General features: G+C 42.5%; 2 protein-coding genes across 2 annotated transcripts in view; one reads left to right on the forward strand and one right to left on the reverse strand.

The window, feature by feature from the left end:
- elp2 (elongator acetyltransferase complex subunit 2) overlaps positions 1-7,111 on the forward strand; it is a 28,404-nt gene extending 21,293 nt beyond the window's left edge. Inside the window, 6 exon segments of the mRNA XM_034125466.1 lie at positions 558-630; positions 1,205-1,397; positions 5,281-5,402; positions 5,549-5,691; positions 5,895-6,008; positions 6,509-7,111. Coding sequence (XP_033981357.1) covers positions 558-630; positions 1,205-1,397; positions 5,281-5,402; positions 5,549-5,691; positions 5,895-6,008; positions 6,509-6,710 — 847 coding nt within the window. The 3' untranslated portion in view covers positions 6,711-7,111.
- A 7,306-nt stretch (positions 7,112-14,417) lies between these two features.
- Positions 14,418-18,189, reverse strand: part of gabbr2 (gamma-aminobutyric acid (GABA) B receptor, 2) — a 160,321-nt gene continuing 156,549 nt past the window's right edge. The window contains exon 19 of the mRNA XM_034124262.1: positions 14,418-17,478. Within this exon, the coding sequence (XP_033980153.1) occupies positions 17,313-17,478 (166 nt within the window). The 3' untranslated portion in view covers positions 14,418-17,312. The remainder of the gene's footprint in view (positions 17,479-18,189) is intronic.

The raw sequence follows: 18,189 nt of genomic DNA on the forward strand, positions 1-18,189 counted from the left end.
TTACCTCCATTTGGCTTCTGCCCCCTGAATCATTTAGTGCATAATAGAAACATTAAAATGAGTAAGTGGCTGAATTATTTTTGTGGCATAAATAATACACTCGGCGTTGGGGCTAAATTGCTGCAACGCTTCGTAGATGGGGAGGAACTTCCAGGCTGTGATTTCCCTTTGTTGACATTTGGAAACAAGCAGGTGATAGTCGGCAAGCTAAAAGTAATTATGCTGCCGGTGATTAGCCGCAGCATCATCATTGTTCATCTCTGTCAGCAGGAAAGGACCAGTCATTGCAAATCAGTGTTTTAATTTCACACTCTGTCTGCTTATTTACCTGTCAGCGAGCGGCAATGGCTCAAACCTAGGCGCTTGTCGGGGTGACGCTTTGGAATAACAGGAAACTTAATTTGCTGTCACACTCGCTGCGTTGTCTTTGTTGTTGTCGTCCTCCCTTCATTCGTCTGTCTTTCACATCCCATCTGTCCTTCACATATTTCGAACGGCTGTTATCCTGCGTCCTGTTGGTGATTAATGTCTCTATGATTGTCCTCCGTCTCCTCCAGATACGGCCACGGATTTGAGATGTTCTGCCTGGCCTCAGACAGCGGCAGAGCGCTGGTGGCATCTGCATGCAAGGTCAGTGTGATCGGAGCGAGGCCAGAGAGCACGTACTCGGTAACAGGCATTAGATCAGAGAGGAGGGGCATCATGACATATTTACTCTGCATGCTCATATCCACACTAACACAGAGCGGGGTTAGGCTGCTCTCAGTCAGGTATTGATGGTACCAATATGTCCTGACCTTGAAGCAGACAAACACAGAGCTATTAGCCATCACAGATATGTTTTTTTGTGCCATACAATATCTCTCTTTCTTCCTCTCGCATCCACTTTCTCCTCTTTCCATCTGTCCTTCTCGCTTTCCTTTTCACCTCTTTGCTTTATTCCTTTCCCACCTCTGAATTATGTTTCCTTTTATATTCCCTGCTGTGGCAATCCTCCATTCCTCAACCCACCTCCTACACCTTGTTTATTTTCCAACAGGCATGCAAGCTCATTTTGTACATTTTTTAAAACAGAAATTGTTTTTCAGGAGGAAGTCAAAAGCAAGAAGAAAGACAGAGAAGATAGGATAAAGTCAAAAACTAATAAAACTCAAGCTGCTTTTTAAAAGTAATGTGTTTTTTATGATCTAACTCCTCTCTCCAGGCGTCCAAAGCGGAGCATGCGGGTGTTCTGCTGTGGAGCACGGCGACATGGCGCCAGCTGCAGACGCTGCCCTGCCACACCCTCACCGTCACCCAGATGGCCTTCTCCCCGGATGCTCAACTCCTATTGGCTGTTTCCCGTGATCGCACCTGGTCTTTATGGAGACAGAACCCACCCACAGCTGAGAGTCCAGGTGAGAAACAGGAAGGAGTTGTGGACAATAAGAGGATCTATCATGAGGGGTTGTTATGTTGCAGTGCAGCTAAGCATGAGGTAGCATTTCAGCATGGTGGTGGCCAATACATTTAGCTTAATTAAAAATGTGTTTGAGTGAATCTCAAAACAAAGAGACAATATTGGAGCCTAAATGGCAAACAACACCAGCACGCCTAAAACAAATTAATTAAAATAAGGTAAACCCACTGAGCAGATTTGTTCCAAATCAAATTCTATGTCAAGCTGGCCTGATTAGAAGGACTCCCCTAATTAATCCTGAGAAGAGCCAAAGCAGTGATGCGCTGATTGAAACCGGTCCAAAAAGGAGCTAAAAAAGGAAGATTAATAATTAAAAACACATTTTCTCTTCATATTTATGTAAATTGACCACCATTAAAACACCACCAACTTCCCTTCATGACACACTTACAGTAAACTCTTTATTGCACGTTATACTTGGATAGTATGTGCAGAGATATTTGTAATGTGCGACACTACACAGAATACAACAAATGCCTTCCTGTAAACCTTTTGAACCTCATAATTATAGAGGGCTCCACAGAAAGCTCATTTGCAGGAGCTCATCAAATCTGTGTTTGCAAACCTATCATGTCGGATCAGGAAGAAGAAAGACACTGTCGATGCTGTGAATACATTTTTAGATCTAAGCAACCCGTATTTTTGAAGAAATACAATCAGAGTGGTGGTGTAGTGGCTTGTCTGTTGGCTTGTTTTCTGTAGCCTTATTTTGAAAGATTGTCACTTTTTTTTAGTCCGTTTGCTTGACCTTTGACTTTTTTCAGACTTAACTCAGTTGGGGTGACATTAATGGTTAGCGGTACAGATCTGTTTCTGGAAGGTCACTGCTGTCAGTGTCCACATGGACTGAGAAATTAAATGAATCCAATTGAGAGAGACACATAGATCTAGAGCCAATCTTTAAATACTACTGTGGAGCTGGACTTCTTTTATTATAGCCTACCGTTTGTATTTGATTCTAACTTTTAAAAGGATCTTCTTCTCATTATGTATGTTGGAACCAACAACGACCTCATACTCACTTCACGCAATGTAAATGATTTATGAAATGTCTTTTATAATCGGATTTCTTTGATCTGCCTGCTCTCCCAGCCTGAGAATGTTTTATCTGCTAAAGTTCGGTTCTCTTTTTGTTTCAGTTTCGGACATTTTCTTATATGTTTTTTCTTATATGGTATAATATTCTTAGGATATTTTATAGTTGGATGTTTATTAGAAATTTCACAAATGAAATAACCCTTTTTTTTTTTTCAGCATGCATTTCTTTAATCATTTGATCACTCGAAAACAACAATTAAATGTTGCTCTTACACTTTGCTCGAACTAGGAGTTCTCTTATTCGAGCACTTAAAGGGGACCTATCATGCAAAATGCACTTTTGTACATCTTGTATACATGAATATGTGTCCCCGGTGTGTCAGGGAACTCACCAAGTGTCAGAAAACACAACCCTCTCTCTTTTCCTCCATACCCAAATCTCTAAAAACGGGGCTGCAACGGAGCTGATACGGATTTGAATTGTTCTGACGTCAGAAAAGGGGTGCTCCGCCTATATGGGCAACTCTCCACCTATCAGGGGAATGAGAGACCGCTCGAAAGCGCTGGAGACGCTGTAGTACATATGCCAGGCCTGTAAGTGGCGCTGTAGTCTGCCACAAAAGCAGCGAAGAAGACTTCCCGCGCATGGTTACCATGGTTACCCTTCTGTTTATTCTCCGCTGTGGACGCTCTGGCTCTTTTTCTCCCTCCCCGAGGCAAGCGTTTGCTCCTGCTGCTGTAATTCAATGCAATCCCTCCCTCGCTGTAATTCTCTCCGGTTAGTCCCCCAGCAGATGACAAACACCCACCTCTCCGCCTCTTCCAAGGAACGAGGGGACCGTGCGGCAGAGTTTCCGTTTCAGTTACTTTCGCCGGTCAAGATGTCCGTTAAAGTTGAAATCTTCCGGACAAAATTAGAAAAGTGCCGGTCAAAGGTCTTCTTTGTTATTTATTGAGCTTTAAAACAAATGAATAACGACTCGATATAATCATATAAGAATAAAACACGGAGGACAGAGCCTCTCTTTTTCTCCCCCTCTTCTGAGAGCCTAGCAGCTGATCAGAGCACGCTCCCCTCTCCTGCAGGGGGGCGTGGTCAGCTGCAGCTCATTTGCATTAAAGCTACGTCACAGAATCAGCCCTTGCAAAAACAGGGCTGGAAAAGAGCAAATAGAGCGAAATGCATGATATGTTTGGTATTTTGAAAAAAAAACTTCACAGACATGTTTTATATAGGTATGGCCCTACAATATATTTGTCAAATATAGCATGATAGGTCCACTTTAATTGTAATTCTTAGAGATTTGATAAATTAGGTCCAGTTTGATCAATAAGACACGGTTTCTTTGTCTGTTCTGATTACATAAAAACGGTTAAAAACCTCCCAAACACTGATTTGTTCTTCTGATGTCCTGAGTCAGTGAAGAAAGAATGGGATCTGTTCGTCCCCACGTTCAATTCACCTCCTGCAGGCCCAGTGTTGTAAACAAGAGCGTGTTCCTGGAGAGTTTGTTTATGTGAGAGAATCTCTGCACCTCGACTCCGACAGATAACCCGATCCTGCTTCCAAGGTCAGCAGAACAGGACATTTAAGCCCCAAGGATTACCTCCCTGCTAACCGTCTCACAGCTCTTTTGGCAGGAGGGTCCTAACGGGCGCAGGCAGAGGAGAGGCAGCCCTGAACTCTGTCTGCCTCTACAGGGTTCCGCTCAGAGGCATGGAGGCTGTTTGTGAGACAGGGAGGGAGGGGAGTCTTTGGAGGGTGGGCACGTCTGTTCTGGTTGGCTGCTGAATCACTCAAGGTGATTGTCACCCACAGGCTCACAGTCCAGACCAGGGAAGGTTAAATGAAGTCAGAGCTGATCAAACAAACCGCCTGCCTCCATTCTCACCTCTTCTGTGTCTCTTCTTTTCATCTGACCACGTCCCTTCCTCTTCCTCGGGGGTCACACACCCAGACGTCTAAATTATGTAGACCCTGTTACCTTCCTCTCCTCCCTCTCCTTTTTCTTTGTGACGCATTGTATCAAATCTGTATCCTTTTTAATGTGCTGCTCTCTAATCTTCTGGGATATATTTGTATTGTTGTTACTCCAACCTTGTCTGTCGCTGGTCTTCATCTCTGCGCACTGAACAGCCCATCAACCCCCCCCCCCAGGTCCTCAGATGAGAGTGTTAATGAGAGGAGCTGTAACACCTGTGTGTCCCAAACGCCACACCTACAAACGGAGCGTTTTGCAGAGAGTGTTGTGAGCACAGAGACACGACACGGTGGTTAACTCTGACTTTGTGGGGACCCTGTGGTTTTGCGGCTCAGTTGTATGTGTATGTGTGTGTGTGTGTGTGTGTATGAGAGCGAGTGGAGAGAGAGCACTGCTGCAGACAAGCAGACAGGCGGCTGCCACCAGCATACAAACAAGCTCCCTGGGGAAAACTAATCTGGGGTCTGAAATGACTTAGGCTGGGGAAATAAACAGCAGCAGGTCATAAACCAAAAGTGAGTGAAATGGAGGGCTGCAACGAGGTTCCCTGTCTTGTCTGGTTGTTTATTTGTCGCCAGGGAGAGCCTTTTGTTGCTACACAGCAGTTGGTAGGGATCAGACATGCTGATGTCATGCTACAATAATCACGACACAAAGTTTTCACTGCCCGCTCATCTGTCATCAAGAGGAAGTGTCGGAGAAGTGTGATTAAAGCTCTGCTGTGTTGGGGCTGATTCAAGCTTTTTTGTGAGTTCCTTCTTTCTCTGATCCCTGTACTGGTTTGTGTTTGTTTCCATGCAGAGCCCCGGTTCTCACTACATGCACACACAGGGAAGGACACAGCCGTACACAGCCGCATCATCTGGTCATGTGACTGGAGCCCAGACAGCAAATACTTTGTGACATCCAGTCGGGACAAGAAGGTCAGGCTTTGTTTTTATGATGATATGGTGGCACATTGAAGTGGTGATGCAATGATTGCATTTTTTGTAGAGAGCAACTATTACATTTTAAATGCTCATAAAAGGTTTGTGTGTGTCTGTGTGTGTATGTGTGTGTGTGTCTCCAGGTGATAGTGTGGGGGCCGTGCGGGTCAGAGGACTCTGGAGACGCTCCTCTGTCTCCTGAGATCAAACCCTGTTCCTCCATCTTGGATGTGGGAGATTCTGCTACTGCTGTGGCTTTCTGCCCCACACTCTGCTCTGATAACAGGTACACACACACACACACACACACAACAATTATATTTCTTTATCTTTTTAATATGGCAAACTTGTAATTGTATGTTTCATAGCACCTTAGAACATTTGTAATGGCTGAACCTCTGAAAAAAGGAATAACAACAATTTTGAAGTGATTGTTATAATTTGTAAAATGTATAAAGCTGACTTTGTGTGTTTTGCTTTCTTCCTCAGCTTCCTGCTTGCAGTGGGGCTGGAGAGCGGCAGGATCTTGCTGTACAGGTGGAGCCCTGACCTGGGGTCTGCTGGAGGGAACGACTGGAAACACTGTGGAGGAACAGACATCTCGTATCCTTACACACACACACACACACACACACACCAACCACACAACACACAGTGCCTCTGAAGTTGAAACTTTGAAAGGCCTTCAATGGCCATGGGCAGCAGATGTAAATGACAATGTGTCAGTAACAAAACTGTGGCTTCAGTTTGATGGCTGAGTGTATTATGGAGAAAAAAATGCAGCACGATGCTAAATGTAATTGGCTGCGTTCCTTTGAGCTGGGCAGCAGTTAGGGGGTGAGGCATCGACAGGTGGTCGTGTGTATTTCTGTGTGTCCAACATGTGAGAGTGAGTCATCATCTGTACAGCTCAGGAAGTAAATTAAAGAGTTATTTTGGTTGTTTTTAAGTATCAGCTCTATACCCAATTTGTGTTGCTCACATTGTGTTACATATCTTGGAGTAGACAATTGGAGATGGTGCTGCACTAAAGTACTTGTAGCAGGTAGTAGTATTTGTCTGGATTTTGTCCTGTTTTTCCTTCATTTCACAAACTTTCCCAGACAAAGCCACGCGCTGACAGTGAAGAGGCTCCGCTGGAGGCCCCGGGCCGGGCGAGCAGGGCGAGAGAACGAGGAGGACGGAGCGAGTGAGGGAGAGAGGGAGGAAGAGGAGGAGGAGGAGGAGAGCTCCTGGGTCCAGCTTGCCAGCGCCAGCGCCGACCACTCTGTCAAGATCTTCAACATCAACAAAGGGGCTCTTTAGCACCACCAACAGTGACACTATTATGTCCCTCACATGCAGACAGACACTTGGACCGAGGGCCACAAGCCACAGCTGCTTCTCCTCTCACTCTCTGTGACAGCCAGTTAAGTCATGGGTCAGTCGCAGGACCAACCAACCCCCCTCCGCCCCCCCACCAGTCTGTCTGCACACAGCTGAGCAGATCTGATGGGTGGAAGCAAGACGGCAAAAACACCATGACCCCGGGTGGTCTTTCACTTCATAGTGTTTCAGATTCAGAGAGGACCACGCTGCTGGATCCCCACACAGATCACATATTTATCCAAGCTAACATTATACAGGGACTCTTTTCAGTAACAAATCACAAAGGTGTACTATGATTTGGTTTCATGACAAATTCATTAAATGTTTTTTATATCTAAGATTTGTCTTGGGTCTCTGAATGAAGCTGCAGTGGTTGCAATGGTACCTGTGTTTTTACATGGTTTAGCACAAGTACTAAAGACTTGTAATTACAGGTAATAGATTTGGACATCATAGACGTAGCTGTATTTCATTTTTGATATTGGCTGCAGGAGTCTCCATTTATTTCTGTATGAAAAACACTCTGCTGACTTGGGGGAAATAAGTGTTAAAGCTAACTTCAAGTCTGCATTCATTTTAACCTTTTTTCTTTTTTTACCTAGCAAGTTATTGTTATGACATAATGCAGCGCATACTTCTCAAATCAATTTGCAATTATAAAAATTGAACCTAAAAACACTTGGGGTGATGAATTACTCGTCTTAAAAATTGCTTCCATAATGCATGGAAATGGGTAAGAATCAGTAAATAATGTACATTTTCATTAACAAAAGGGAAACAGTAATTCCCAGTTGCATATGTCTGGTTTCGACCAGTTCAACCAGGTGGAATGATCCAGTAAATCATATGGGGGAGAAGGTGATAAAAGAAAATACTGATTAATTTTATCCTGTAATCCTCGTGTGTCTTCTCGAAAACTACATTCATTTGAAAGTCCATAGCAGGGTATTCTCCCGTACAGGAAGGACTTTAAACATCACAGTAAGGATCCATCAGGCCCAGTTATTGAACACTGCAACTTTAAACACATTAGGGTACACCTGCTTATGGAGAGAGCAGAATTCTCAAGGACAGAGGAAGACCATGTCCTGGATTTACTGTGGGCTCAGCTGAGTGTGCCGTCATTATGTCGGCCATAAATGTACCTGCAGGAGATTGTTACTACTGGCCATAAATCTGCCTCTAATCACGTATCCTGGTATGTACGGAGGCATCAGTCAACCTGCGCCGCACGCTCCAACAGGGAACGGCTGTTTTTCAAACGGTGAAATTAGGTTTTGGGACAATGCGGCAATATGTCAAAGGATTTTCCACATCATAACATAATGTAATTATTGAAACATTATCAGCGATGTTTCAATTTAAACATGAATGATCATCTTGCTGGAGATTTGTATCCACACGTTTTTTGTGAGGAGTCTCTCGGCTGTTTGCCCTGACTAGCATACTAATACATAAAGCATATGCTGCTATCTCACATGTCCCCTCCAATGTGCCCTTGACCACTCATCTTGATGAGGTTAGATTGCCATAATGTGGTACTGAGGAGGGATTAGACGCCACGTCTGGAAATCCTCGATGCTGCTGATTAATGGTGGAAATGGTGACCAGTGGCACAGGTGATACAACACCGACAAAGGTTACTGGTATCTCAAACCGCTTTAAAAAGGGACTTAAACGAGGGAATACTGGAGATAAGAATATCATTATGCCTTAGTTTCTTTTGGCAAATATACAGATTTGAATGGAATTTCCTTTTTTCCAGCATTCTTCACCATTGTCAGAAATCTGTTTTCACCAGCGGCTTTGTTATTGTGCTGTTAGGAAATGTGTAAAGTGTGTATGCAAAGATTACCTTACTGTAGTTTGTGAATGAGTCATCTGTCAGTGTGAGTGGGTGTTTGTATTTTTCTGCCTCAATGCTTCCTGCAGTGTAGTACCACCTACCCTCCTACCACAGGGTTTCTATGGTAGGATTTATTGTGTTATTTTACAGTTAGCTTTTCAGGCTGGAATTGTGTTTCAAATGAGTATTATTCAAAGTATTTATGGCTGATATTCATACACTTTTTTTTATCTCGTGTGACTTAAAGTTTCCAAATCAATGCAGCATTGTATCAGTACACTGGGAGAGCAAGGCATAGCTATTTTAATTAAAAGGATGTACCAGATGTTTTTCCTAACCTGGACAAAAGAAATACACATCTTTGTATTTGATTGTCAGGCTATAGCTTCTTCACCAAATGACCTAATGACTCCAAAGCAAGAGAGGAAATAATATAAATCCACAGGAAAATAGGACACACCTCTTTTATTGGATTATTTTTGTATTATATATATATATCCTCTTGTGAAAATTCAGCAATTTCTTAATTGAAAAGTGTCATGTCTTTTCAATAACTATCATGTCATGTTACCCAATGATTCCAAATCAATGTTGTGTCGTATTACTACACTGGACAAGCAAACAGGTAGACAGTAGTAATGTTTCCTGAGTGAAACCCTGTGGTTAAGAGCGAGGGCTTTGAATTGAGCTATCTCTCCTCTGAACCGAGTAAGAAGTCCGCAGTGAATATCTATCATATTTCTAACCAAAACATAACCAGGTTATATTGTGGAGAAATCTCAGTCTGGACCTTATATGTCAATGCAAGACATTTTTTGTTGATACTACTTAAGAGGACAATTTTGTGTGCACATTTGGTTGCAATCAGAGACCTTAAATAGTTGTTGTGTTCTTACACTATCATAAACAAAGTAACTGTGACATAAAAACAATCATAGACGCTCATATGAAATGGTATGTGTTTTTTTCTCCTCAATGCAGCCAGCTATGTGCACGTGGGCACGAGTTGGATACACTGGATTATCTCTGTTTTGTGTATTTGCCGTTGATGTCTCAGATCGAGCCTTCATTTCTCCAATGGAGCCGTTCCATGTGAAGGAGGAAACGCTTCCCTTCCACCGACACTCAGGTCAACTTAATCAATCCGCCTCCATTTGAACAGCATGATCCCGCCGAGACACGAGAGAAGGTCATGCAGCATTTACACACACACACACACACACACACACGCACACGCACACGCACACGCACACACACACACACACACACACACACACACACACACACACCCCCCGAGAGTTTCTCCGCTGAAGAAGCTCGGCAAGATCTGTGACTATCTCTGAATCAGAAGGCAGCAGGAGAGGAATACTGGATTTACTGGAGCTTCAGTTCACTTGATTCCCCACTGAGACGTATGAACAACATTACAGCCATCACAAGGTCATCAGTCGTCCTGCAAGGTCATACAGAGCAACCCTTTCAAATCGTCCCATTGTCAATTTACACATAAATATTTGTATATATGTTATAGCCACTTTAAAGACTCATCTTTCCCCAATGATAAAGCATAGGTTGTATGAAATGGTATCTATCCATGCAGATAATATTCCTTTTTGTGTCTAGTTTGAGATTCCCGAATATATTTATTATAATATTGTTTTTTTTACCTGGCATTTTAAAGTTGTGGACAGACAAAGTTCTGCTACACTGATAATTCTTTTTTTAAATCGGTCATTTCTGTAAAAAACGAACAGCAAAACCAAACGATTCCTTACAGACTTTCTCATCAGTAGAATATATTTCATATTCAAATTGTTTATTGGGAGGTCTCTGGGTTGAAACACACATCTTGAAACACAAGTTGCTGCTGAATATTTTATGAGAATTTTGAAGAAGCTGTGTGCACCCCTAACAGAATACCATTCATCATCATTGTGTTATGGCGGAGGCGGAAAACCAAAAAACTAGCTTCGAAAAAAACATTGGTAAGTCATATTTCAAACAACATGAATAATCAGTGAATCATTTACTCATGCTTTATATTGTAACGTTCGACAATAGGAGTCGGAAACAGGCTTCCAGTTATTAGGTTTAATAACTCCTTTGATCGCATACAGATATAGGTCATAGGTTACAGGTCGCAGGTTCAACATCACTCAGTACTCCACTCCCTAACTCACACACACAAGCCGGGTCAACGTCACAACTCCCCAGCCCTCCCCCCTCTGCTCCCCCGACCACAGGCCAGCACACCGACCAGCATTACTGTGCAGCTCTGTGATTGGCAGAGAGACGGGGGATGCTTGAGTGACACACCCAGCAGCCTATACAGGGTCGCTACAATATTTCAAAAAGGAGACTTTCTTGAAATGTTTTAACAGTGTCAGGATCCTGATTGGGGAAAAATGCCTCTGCCAGAGGCCTGTACTACGAAGCCGGATTTTCGCTTAGCGAGCTAACTTCAGGGAAAACTCTGGGTTTCCGGTCCTACGACGCTGGTTCTCTTCTTACCGGGCTAGATCTCCATGGTAACTTATGCTGAACGGCTAACCTGCTCCGGAGCAGGTTTGGTTCCAGGATAAGAGATCAACTCAGTGAAAGCACCGCCTGCTGACCAATCAGAGCTCCGTGTGTGGAGTTTAAAGCTATCAAGTCATATTACAGGATAGAGGAAATACAGAAAAACTGCTGTTGCAGGAAACGTTAAGAAAGCTTACTTAAATATCTGCCACAAGTTAAAGGTAGGGTAGGTAATTCACTTCAGATACACTTTTTGTTATATTCCATGGAATGCTCTTAACATCCCGATAGCAATGAATACATTAAATGCTTTGACAATAAATACATACAAAAATGTCATCTGTGGAAGCCATGGCGCTGTAAAAAGCATGACCTGCCTGATGGCCTACCTGCCTGTCAGCCTTCCATCTATAGTGCAAAAACTCATCTCGTGCCCTCATTGGTCATGTGTGCGTTCGTGTGTGTTGGAGGAGGGGCTCTGTAAGGAAGTCTGAAGGAAGGGGCAGATTTTTTTCGGCTGCGTACTTTCAAATTCTAGCGCACTCGAGCTGGTTTCTCCATTCTTACCTACCCTACCTTTAAGTTGACGAAACACTCGAGTCAAATGTAATTAAAGTCAGATCCACTTGTGTCTTAACGGGGCAGTGATATCATAAACCTGTTAATGTACGCATTCAAACCCTTTTTCTTTTACCAGCTGTATTCACCTTGCAGGTGCAACTATATGGCTTTTATCCTGGATAAAGTGTTTAAGTCATGGATGTTTAAAGTCTTCATATTTGTCTAATATTATAGTTCACTTTTCATTCAGGAAGTATGACGCGCTGCGCTGTCAGTACGCTTCTCCATGTTTGTGATTGGTCAAATGTTGCTAGCCCCGCCCCTTTCATGTGAACGCGCACATAACTAGATAGGGCACACCGGGCTTGAGTTACCGAGTTGATAACCAGCATCGTAGGACCGCTTAGCGAGAACGCGTTTGTTTTGGATTAGGTAAACCGGGTAACTCAAACATATCCAGGGTATGTTGAACTGGATTCGTAGTACAGGCCTCAGGTGTACAGCTTCTGGTTTAGTTTAGTTTATTTGTTTATAGTGTCGTGGACAGTCCCCATTGATCAACTGTCACAAAAAACAGTAAATTGGGCAGCTTTAGCCAACATTGCTAATTTCCAGCTGTTGTCCCCGGCCAGATGATAATGGAGGACACCCCTTCAAATCACAATACTACTACTTTAGCTATTTGATTTGTAAGAAAGCCCTTCTGCGGGACAACACTCAGTATATTTCAGTTGATGTTACTCACAGTGGAGGAATACGTCAGCCAGCTGCTCTTCTGCGGCTCCAAGAGGAACTCGGTTTGCAACCACGTCTAGCATCCACATGCTAAATATTTGAGAGTGAGGATGAAGAAAAGCTCTGACAACACTCACACCAGATATGAATGACACCCGAACGCTGGATGCAAACACACAGTGACACTTTCAGTAACACTCTCGCCTCCATCCTGTTTGCCACTGAGTTCCTCCTTACTTTTAAATTATTTATCGACCTCCACTTGCAAGGCTTTTCATTGCAAATGTATTTTTCCTTTGCAGCGTGTGAGGGCAGTGTGAGCCTGCTGTGCTCCTGTTGGTGTGCCAATTAACATCCTCAATGTTGACTGGCTAGGGAATCACAAGGGTGCCCATGCCTCCATTTTTATTTCTCCTTTTTTAGAGGGTGGGATCAACAAGATTTTTGACTTGACGGTTGCATATTTCTAATGTCTAAAAAAAGCTCTGTCTTGCTTTTTAAAAGGGTTAGGTCTTACCTCAAGTCCCTGGCAAGCCTCACTACACATTAAAGTCATTATTGCCGTTTCTTCCCACACTGTAGATACATAGCAGGGAGATTCACATTAACACAAATTCTAATTCATTTGGTTATGTTTCTGTCTGTCAGTGGTTGTACTCATCAGAACAGACATTTTGAAGCATCTCCAGAGGAAAATCCCAAAATTAATGATGGCTGATATCCATTTTGTAACACTTTTCCTACTGGTACAAGACTGTTTAAACGGCCAAGATTTCATATTTAATAAAAAAATGAAAGGTAATCTAGGGAAATTCAAACTGTAAGACATTAATATTCACATAGAGGCGGCTTTATATTTGGTGGACAGGTAAAACAACTATTGCTCAGCTAATTAGTCATAGCAAAAGTGATTATCTTTGTTACATATTTTACAAATATCCATTCGCACTTCATACATTTTTCCGTCTTGCATGAAATGTGTCTGTTAAAATGAAAACATTCAGATGATATGGAAATGGGATTGCTAAGCGTAGCATTTTAATTTGAGCTTTTATTAATTAATGGCAAAACATGTTTCATCTCACCTGACACACATTGAACTCAGTGGAAGGGGAATAAAGAGGCACATTTTTGTCACATTAGATCTTTAAGGGTGGGTTCGCACGGTGCGCCAGGTTAGGGTTTTGGAAGGGTTTAAAGGGAGTGAAAAAAAAAAAAAAATAATTAGCTTAAAGTAAAAACCAAAAAAAGTATTTCAGCAGTCAGCAAAAACATGATAAACTTCAAAGAAAGATTTGACCTTTAGGAACCCTAAAGATTGTGGACTAGTTTGCTAATAGCCGTTAAATCAACAATATAAATGCAAATATACTTTGGAGAAGCGCAGCAATGATTCTAAAACATCAACAATTATTTTCAGTCTCACTTTATTTAACGATGATGTGAAAAGTAAAGGCTGTCCATAACATTCAGACAATAAAAGAAGAATGTTATTCAAACCCCCCCCCCCCTCCCGCCCCCAACAACTAATGGCTCCAAAAAAAAAATGTTCAGGTGTTCCAAGTGTGATACTTATTTTATACAACTTTTTCATATCTATACCTCATCTGTACATAACATAGTTACAGATACTGTAAATTAAAAAAACAACTTCCAAGTATCCTTGTGGCGTATTCGTGAAATATTTCCTATGTAAAAATGAGAATGTACGTAAATATCTTTTCACATATACATATATATAGTTCTCTATTCTTTCTGTAATAAGAAAACAATTATTGCCCCTCTTGCATTTAACGTAGGTTTTTGTTTTTCTGTTTTAAACTTTTTATCTGAACTGAACTCCATGTGATACCACATATCAAACTGACAAAACAGTAACAGTATGGACCTGTGTGTTTTTCCACTAAATATATACGTCATATTGTTATATTTTTGGACATGTATGTTTCGTGTTCTCCAGAAACCCTGATGATGACACATACAAAGATATAATTAAATACGTATATATGTCACTTGGTTCTGAAAACTGAAAAGGTAAAAAGACCTGTAGCAAATACAAACCATCGTCATGATTCATTACAGGAAATGATGAGCCCTTGACCTACCACGATTGCATTTGAACGATTTTTCATCAATGTTGAAAAAAAGTTGGAAATGAATCTTAATAAAAGAAGAAGCAAAAAACCAGGGCACATATAACAGAAAACAGAACAATACCTGATGATCTGCATTTGGCATTTTAGATGGACTAAAAAAAACGTCATTTTGTAATTTTGGTAAATGCCAGGAGTGGGTTATTAGGATTGATCGTTTGCTACTACTTTCACTTTATTGCCCTCAGTGAATAACTGCTAAACCAGTAGCATAGTCGATATGATGTCGAGTTTGTCCACTGAGAATCTTGGCATTGACACGTGTGAGCTGATCAACAGGTTAACTTAAAAATCCAAATCGTAGGTGAGAGGATGAAACGACAGAGTGGATTTGTCACGACAGTTTTCAAAAAACAGAGTTACCTCTGTGAATTATACATTTCATTTCATGCCGTCTTGAGAAAGCCAAATACCAAATATTCCATACATGGACACCATCATCGGGGTATCAGCAAATTGTACACAATCACATATAATGTAATATATAAAATGTGCAGTTGGGTTTTCTTCTCCCGTAGGAAGATCCAACCCTCTGACAATGTCTCGCACTCGCTTCTCAAGTGACTCGTGATTCTCTGTTGGCAAAGGTGCGGGAGAAGCCGTGACTCCTGGGAGGTCTGTGCTCGGGGTTTCCCTGCTCCTGTGCTCAGCAGGGGCTGGAAGGGGAGGAGCTCTGAGGGGAAGTCACCCTGATATGTCCGACAGCAGGTGGACGTCTGCCAGCTTCACTCCGACTCTGTATCCTGCCTTACAGCTGAAGACAGTGTTTCTGATCAGACATCGACTCGCAGAAGTGGAGTTTGGCCAAGTCCTCCCACTCTGTCCCATGCATTGAGGCATTTAATTTAAATAGACCTATGACACGCTGTTCAGTTTACAGATGTGTGTTGTAGTTCTCTGGGTCTCCCCCTGTTAATGTACTGTGGGTCCTGCAGGCTACAATAAGACAACAGGCACAGCGTTCAACAAACGCCTTAAAAACTAAAAACCAAGACACCAATGGTGAAACATATGCTAAGAACAAACCTTCTCACACTCTATAGAAAGTCCTTTTTTTTTTTTTGTCCGGAGGCCCTGTTTGCTTTTCTCCTGCATGAGGACAGTTTTACAAAAAAGAAAAAAAGACGACACCGTGTCGACGACTGTTTTGCTCAGTGCAGCCTTTTTGGGCCCAGTTCAACGGCACTGAATAACATCTCCATAGCAACTGAGGTATGTTCACTGTTGCTAAGTGTGAAGTGATTTTTCTTGACACTCAATACGACAGAAAGCCCTGTGTCTGTGCTTTATGCTCTTTCACTGTGACCAGCAGTGGTGTCTTCACCGACTTGGGGCGTTCATCGTCTTCACTACCACTCGTGGAAATTCAGGTCAGCCATTTCATCCAAACTTGTTGTGGAACTGGTAGACCTACATCCTTTCCAGCATCACTTCTTCAGTGGTATTTCCTTGTCGTGACCCCGTCCCCCGTGTCTGTGCTGGTTAGCTGTGAGGGCTCGATCAGAGGGACATCCCAACAGTCTATAGAGACCCCTCTGTGGGGGTCAATATGACCAGGCCAGTCTGAAAAGCACCGGAGTGAATAAGGTGCTCTCTTAAGTGTTCATCTGAATGTGTGCATTTCTTGGCATATAACACACATAAATAATAACTGTGGAACACTCTTGCAGTGCCTCATAGCTCTATTTTCTAACATATGCAGCCTGGGAGACCTGTTAAAAGGCAAAGCATCAATATTCTGTATAACATGCTTTCCGAGGACATATTAAGCATATTTTAAAATATGAAAGGTCTATGTAAAGTTTGATGTGAAACCTCTGATGGAACCAGTGGTGCAAATTTAGCAAAGTGGGAAAAAAGAGCCATGTGTTAGAGCAACAGGCCTCTGGTGCCTCTTCCTGTTCAGTGACTCACAAGTTTAGATGTATCTTACTTTGCTGCCCATAAGCTAATCTATAAACAGTAACACAAACCGATTCAGATCTCTTTCATAAGCCTATTTCTTTGTAGGTTGCCTTGTCATGATTGCCTGCCTCTCTCACAAGGTCTACACATAGAACCCCTTTTAATTGTCCATTCACAGCATATACAAAGCTTACAGTACATCAAAGTCAGAAATTATAGTATTTACATGTCTCCACAAGAACGGGAAGGGATCAGGGAGTAAATTGGATGATTTTCCTTTGTTGGGTTTTTGTAAATTCCACGTCTTCTCATAGTCACTGAAGCGGTGAAATACTCAGTTAGATGACGAGTCATACGAACAACAGATAAGGAGCAGAAACAGGCGGTCCCCTCTGAAGCAGATAAGGCTACACACAGGTCAGGGAGTCCACGCTGCTCTGATCGGGGGTCAGTGTGTTTGTGCATATGTATATATGTTTGTGTTTGACTGTGCATATGTGAATATGCCTGGACAAGGGGAGCAGATGAACAAGGGGGACATTGCTGTGAATCATGGGAGTTTGTTAGTGTCATCCAGTGCCCACTCTGTCTCCTCCCACCCCTTCCTGACTGAGGGTTCCAGTTCTCAAGAGAGGCGGGGGTGAAGAGAAGTATGAAGAGTGAAACTCGGCCCCACCTTCCTCTCTTCTCCCCCAGTCCTCCTTGTTGCGAGACAAAATACGCACGAACGCTGATGATATCAGTCTATTTGTTGTAGAAAAAAAGAACCATATATGTCTCCTCTGCAAAGAGCCAGGTGGGGGGGGGGGTGAAGGAAGCTCACAGGCCAGAGACCATCACCCGGTAAGAGGGGGGCATGTGTCTGTGCCGCGGGCTGGAACCAGGGCTGCCGTTGGGGCTGGTGCAGCTGGCGTCCACCCCTCCTATGGAGGGCAGGTAGGCGTGGTGCAGGATGGGAAGCTGCAAGGAGAGGCGGCGCTGTATGCTGGAAATAAAGAAGATACAATGTAAGAGATAGAGAGTGATAAAGTACATTAACTTAAGTAATTTTGCGGTAGTTCACGTGTATTTGTATTACATTTCTTTGTGTTTTTTTCCTTTTAATCCATATTTTCAAATGTTTTGATCAACGTTGACTTTGAAGATTATACATTTACTAGCCCGTTTGCCAATAATTGACAACATTAATTCTGGTGTAAACCATCCTGACCAGCACATCCTTACTCCCCCCCCCCCCACTTACTGTACATAATGGGCACTAAAGTTCCAGTAAGGGCATTGAACATGTTTTGTTTTTTTAAAAATGTGGGATTCAGGGTTGGATTTACATTTAACATAACATTAACTTTAAATTCCAATGCCATCCCTTACCTATAAAGTAGTAAAACTCAGCGCCAATACGCCCCCTGCTCATTAATTCTAAGCACTTACCTACTGTAATGCACAGTATATTATAACTATTGCAGAGTCCTGAAAAAAGGCTCAATGATTGGTTGTTTTATAATAGAGAACTATATATATGTATATGTGAGTACTAATGTAGAAACATGCAGCTCCAGAGATGAAACACTGACATGATGAAGGTGGGATTCACAACAGTGAGGTGAAGTAGTTTACACGAGCCCTCAGGATTTCTTCTAATTGTTTTTTTCTGTGTTCTTTAGCGCCCTCATTCCTTTCTTCGCTTCTCTTCACT

This window comes from Trematomus bernacchii, unplaced genomic scaffold (assembly GCF_902827165.1).
Source record: "Trematomus bernacchii unplaced genomic scaffold, fTreBer1.1, whole genome shotgun sequence".
NCBI lineage: Eukaryota > Metazoa > Chordata > Actinopteri > Perciformes > Nototheniidae > Trematomus > Trematomus bernacchii.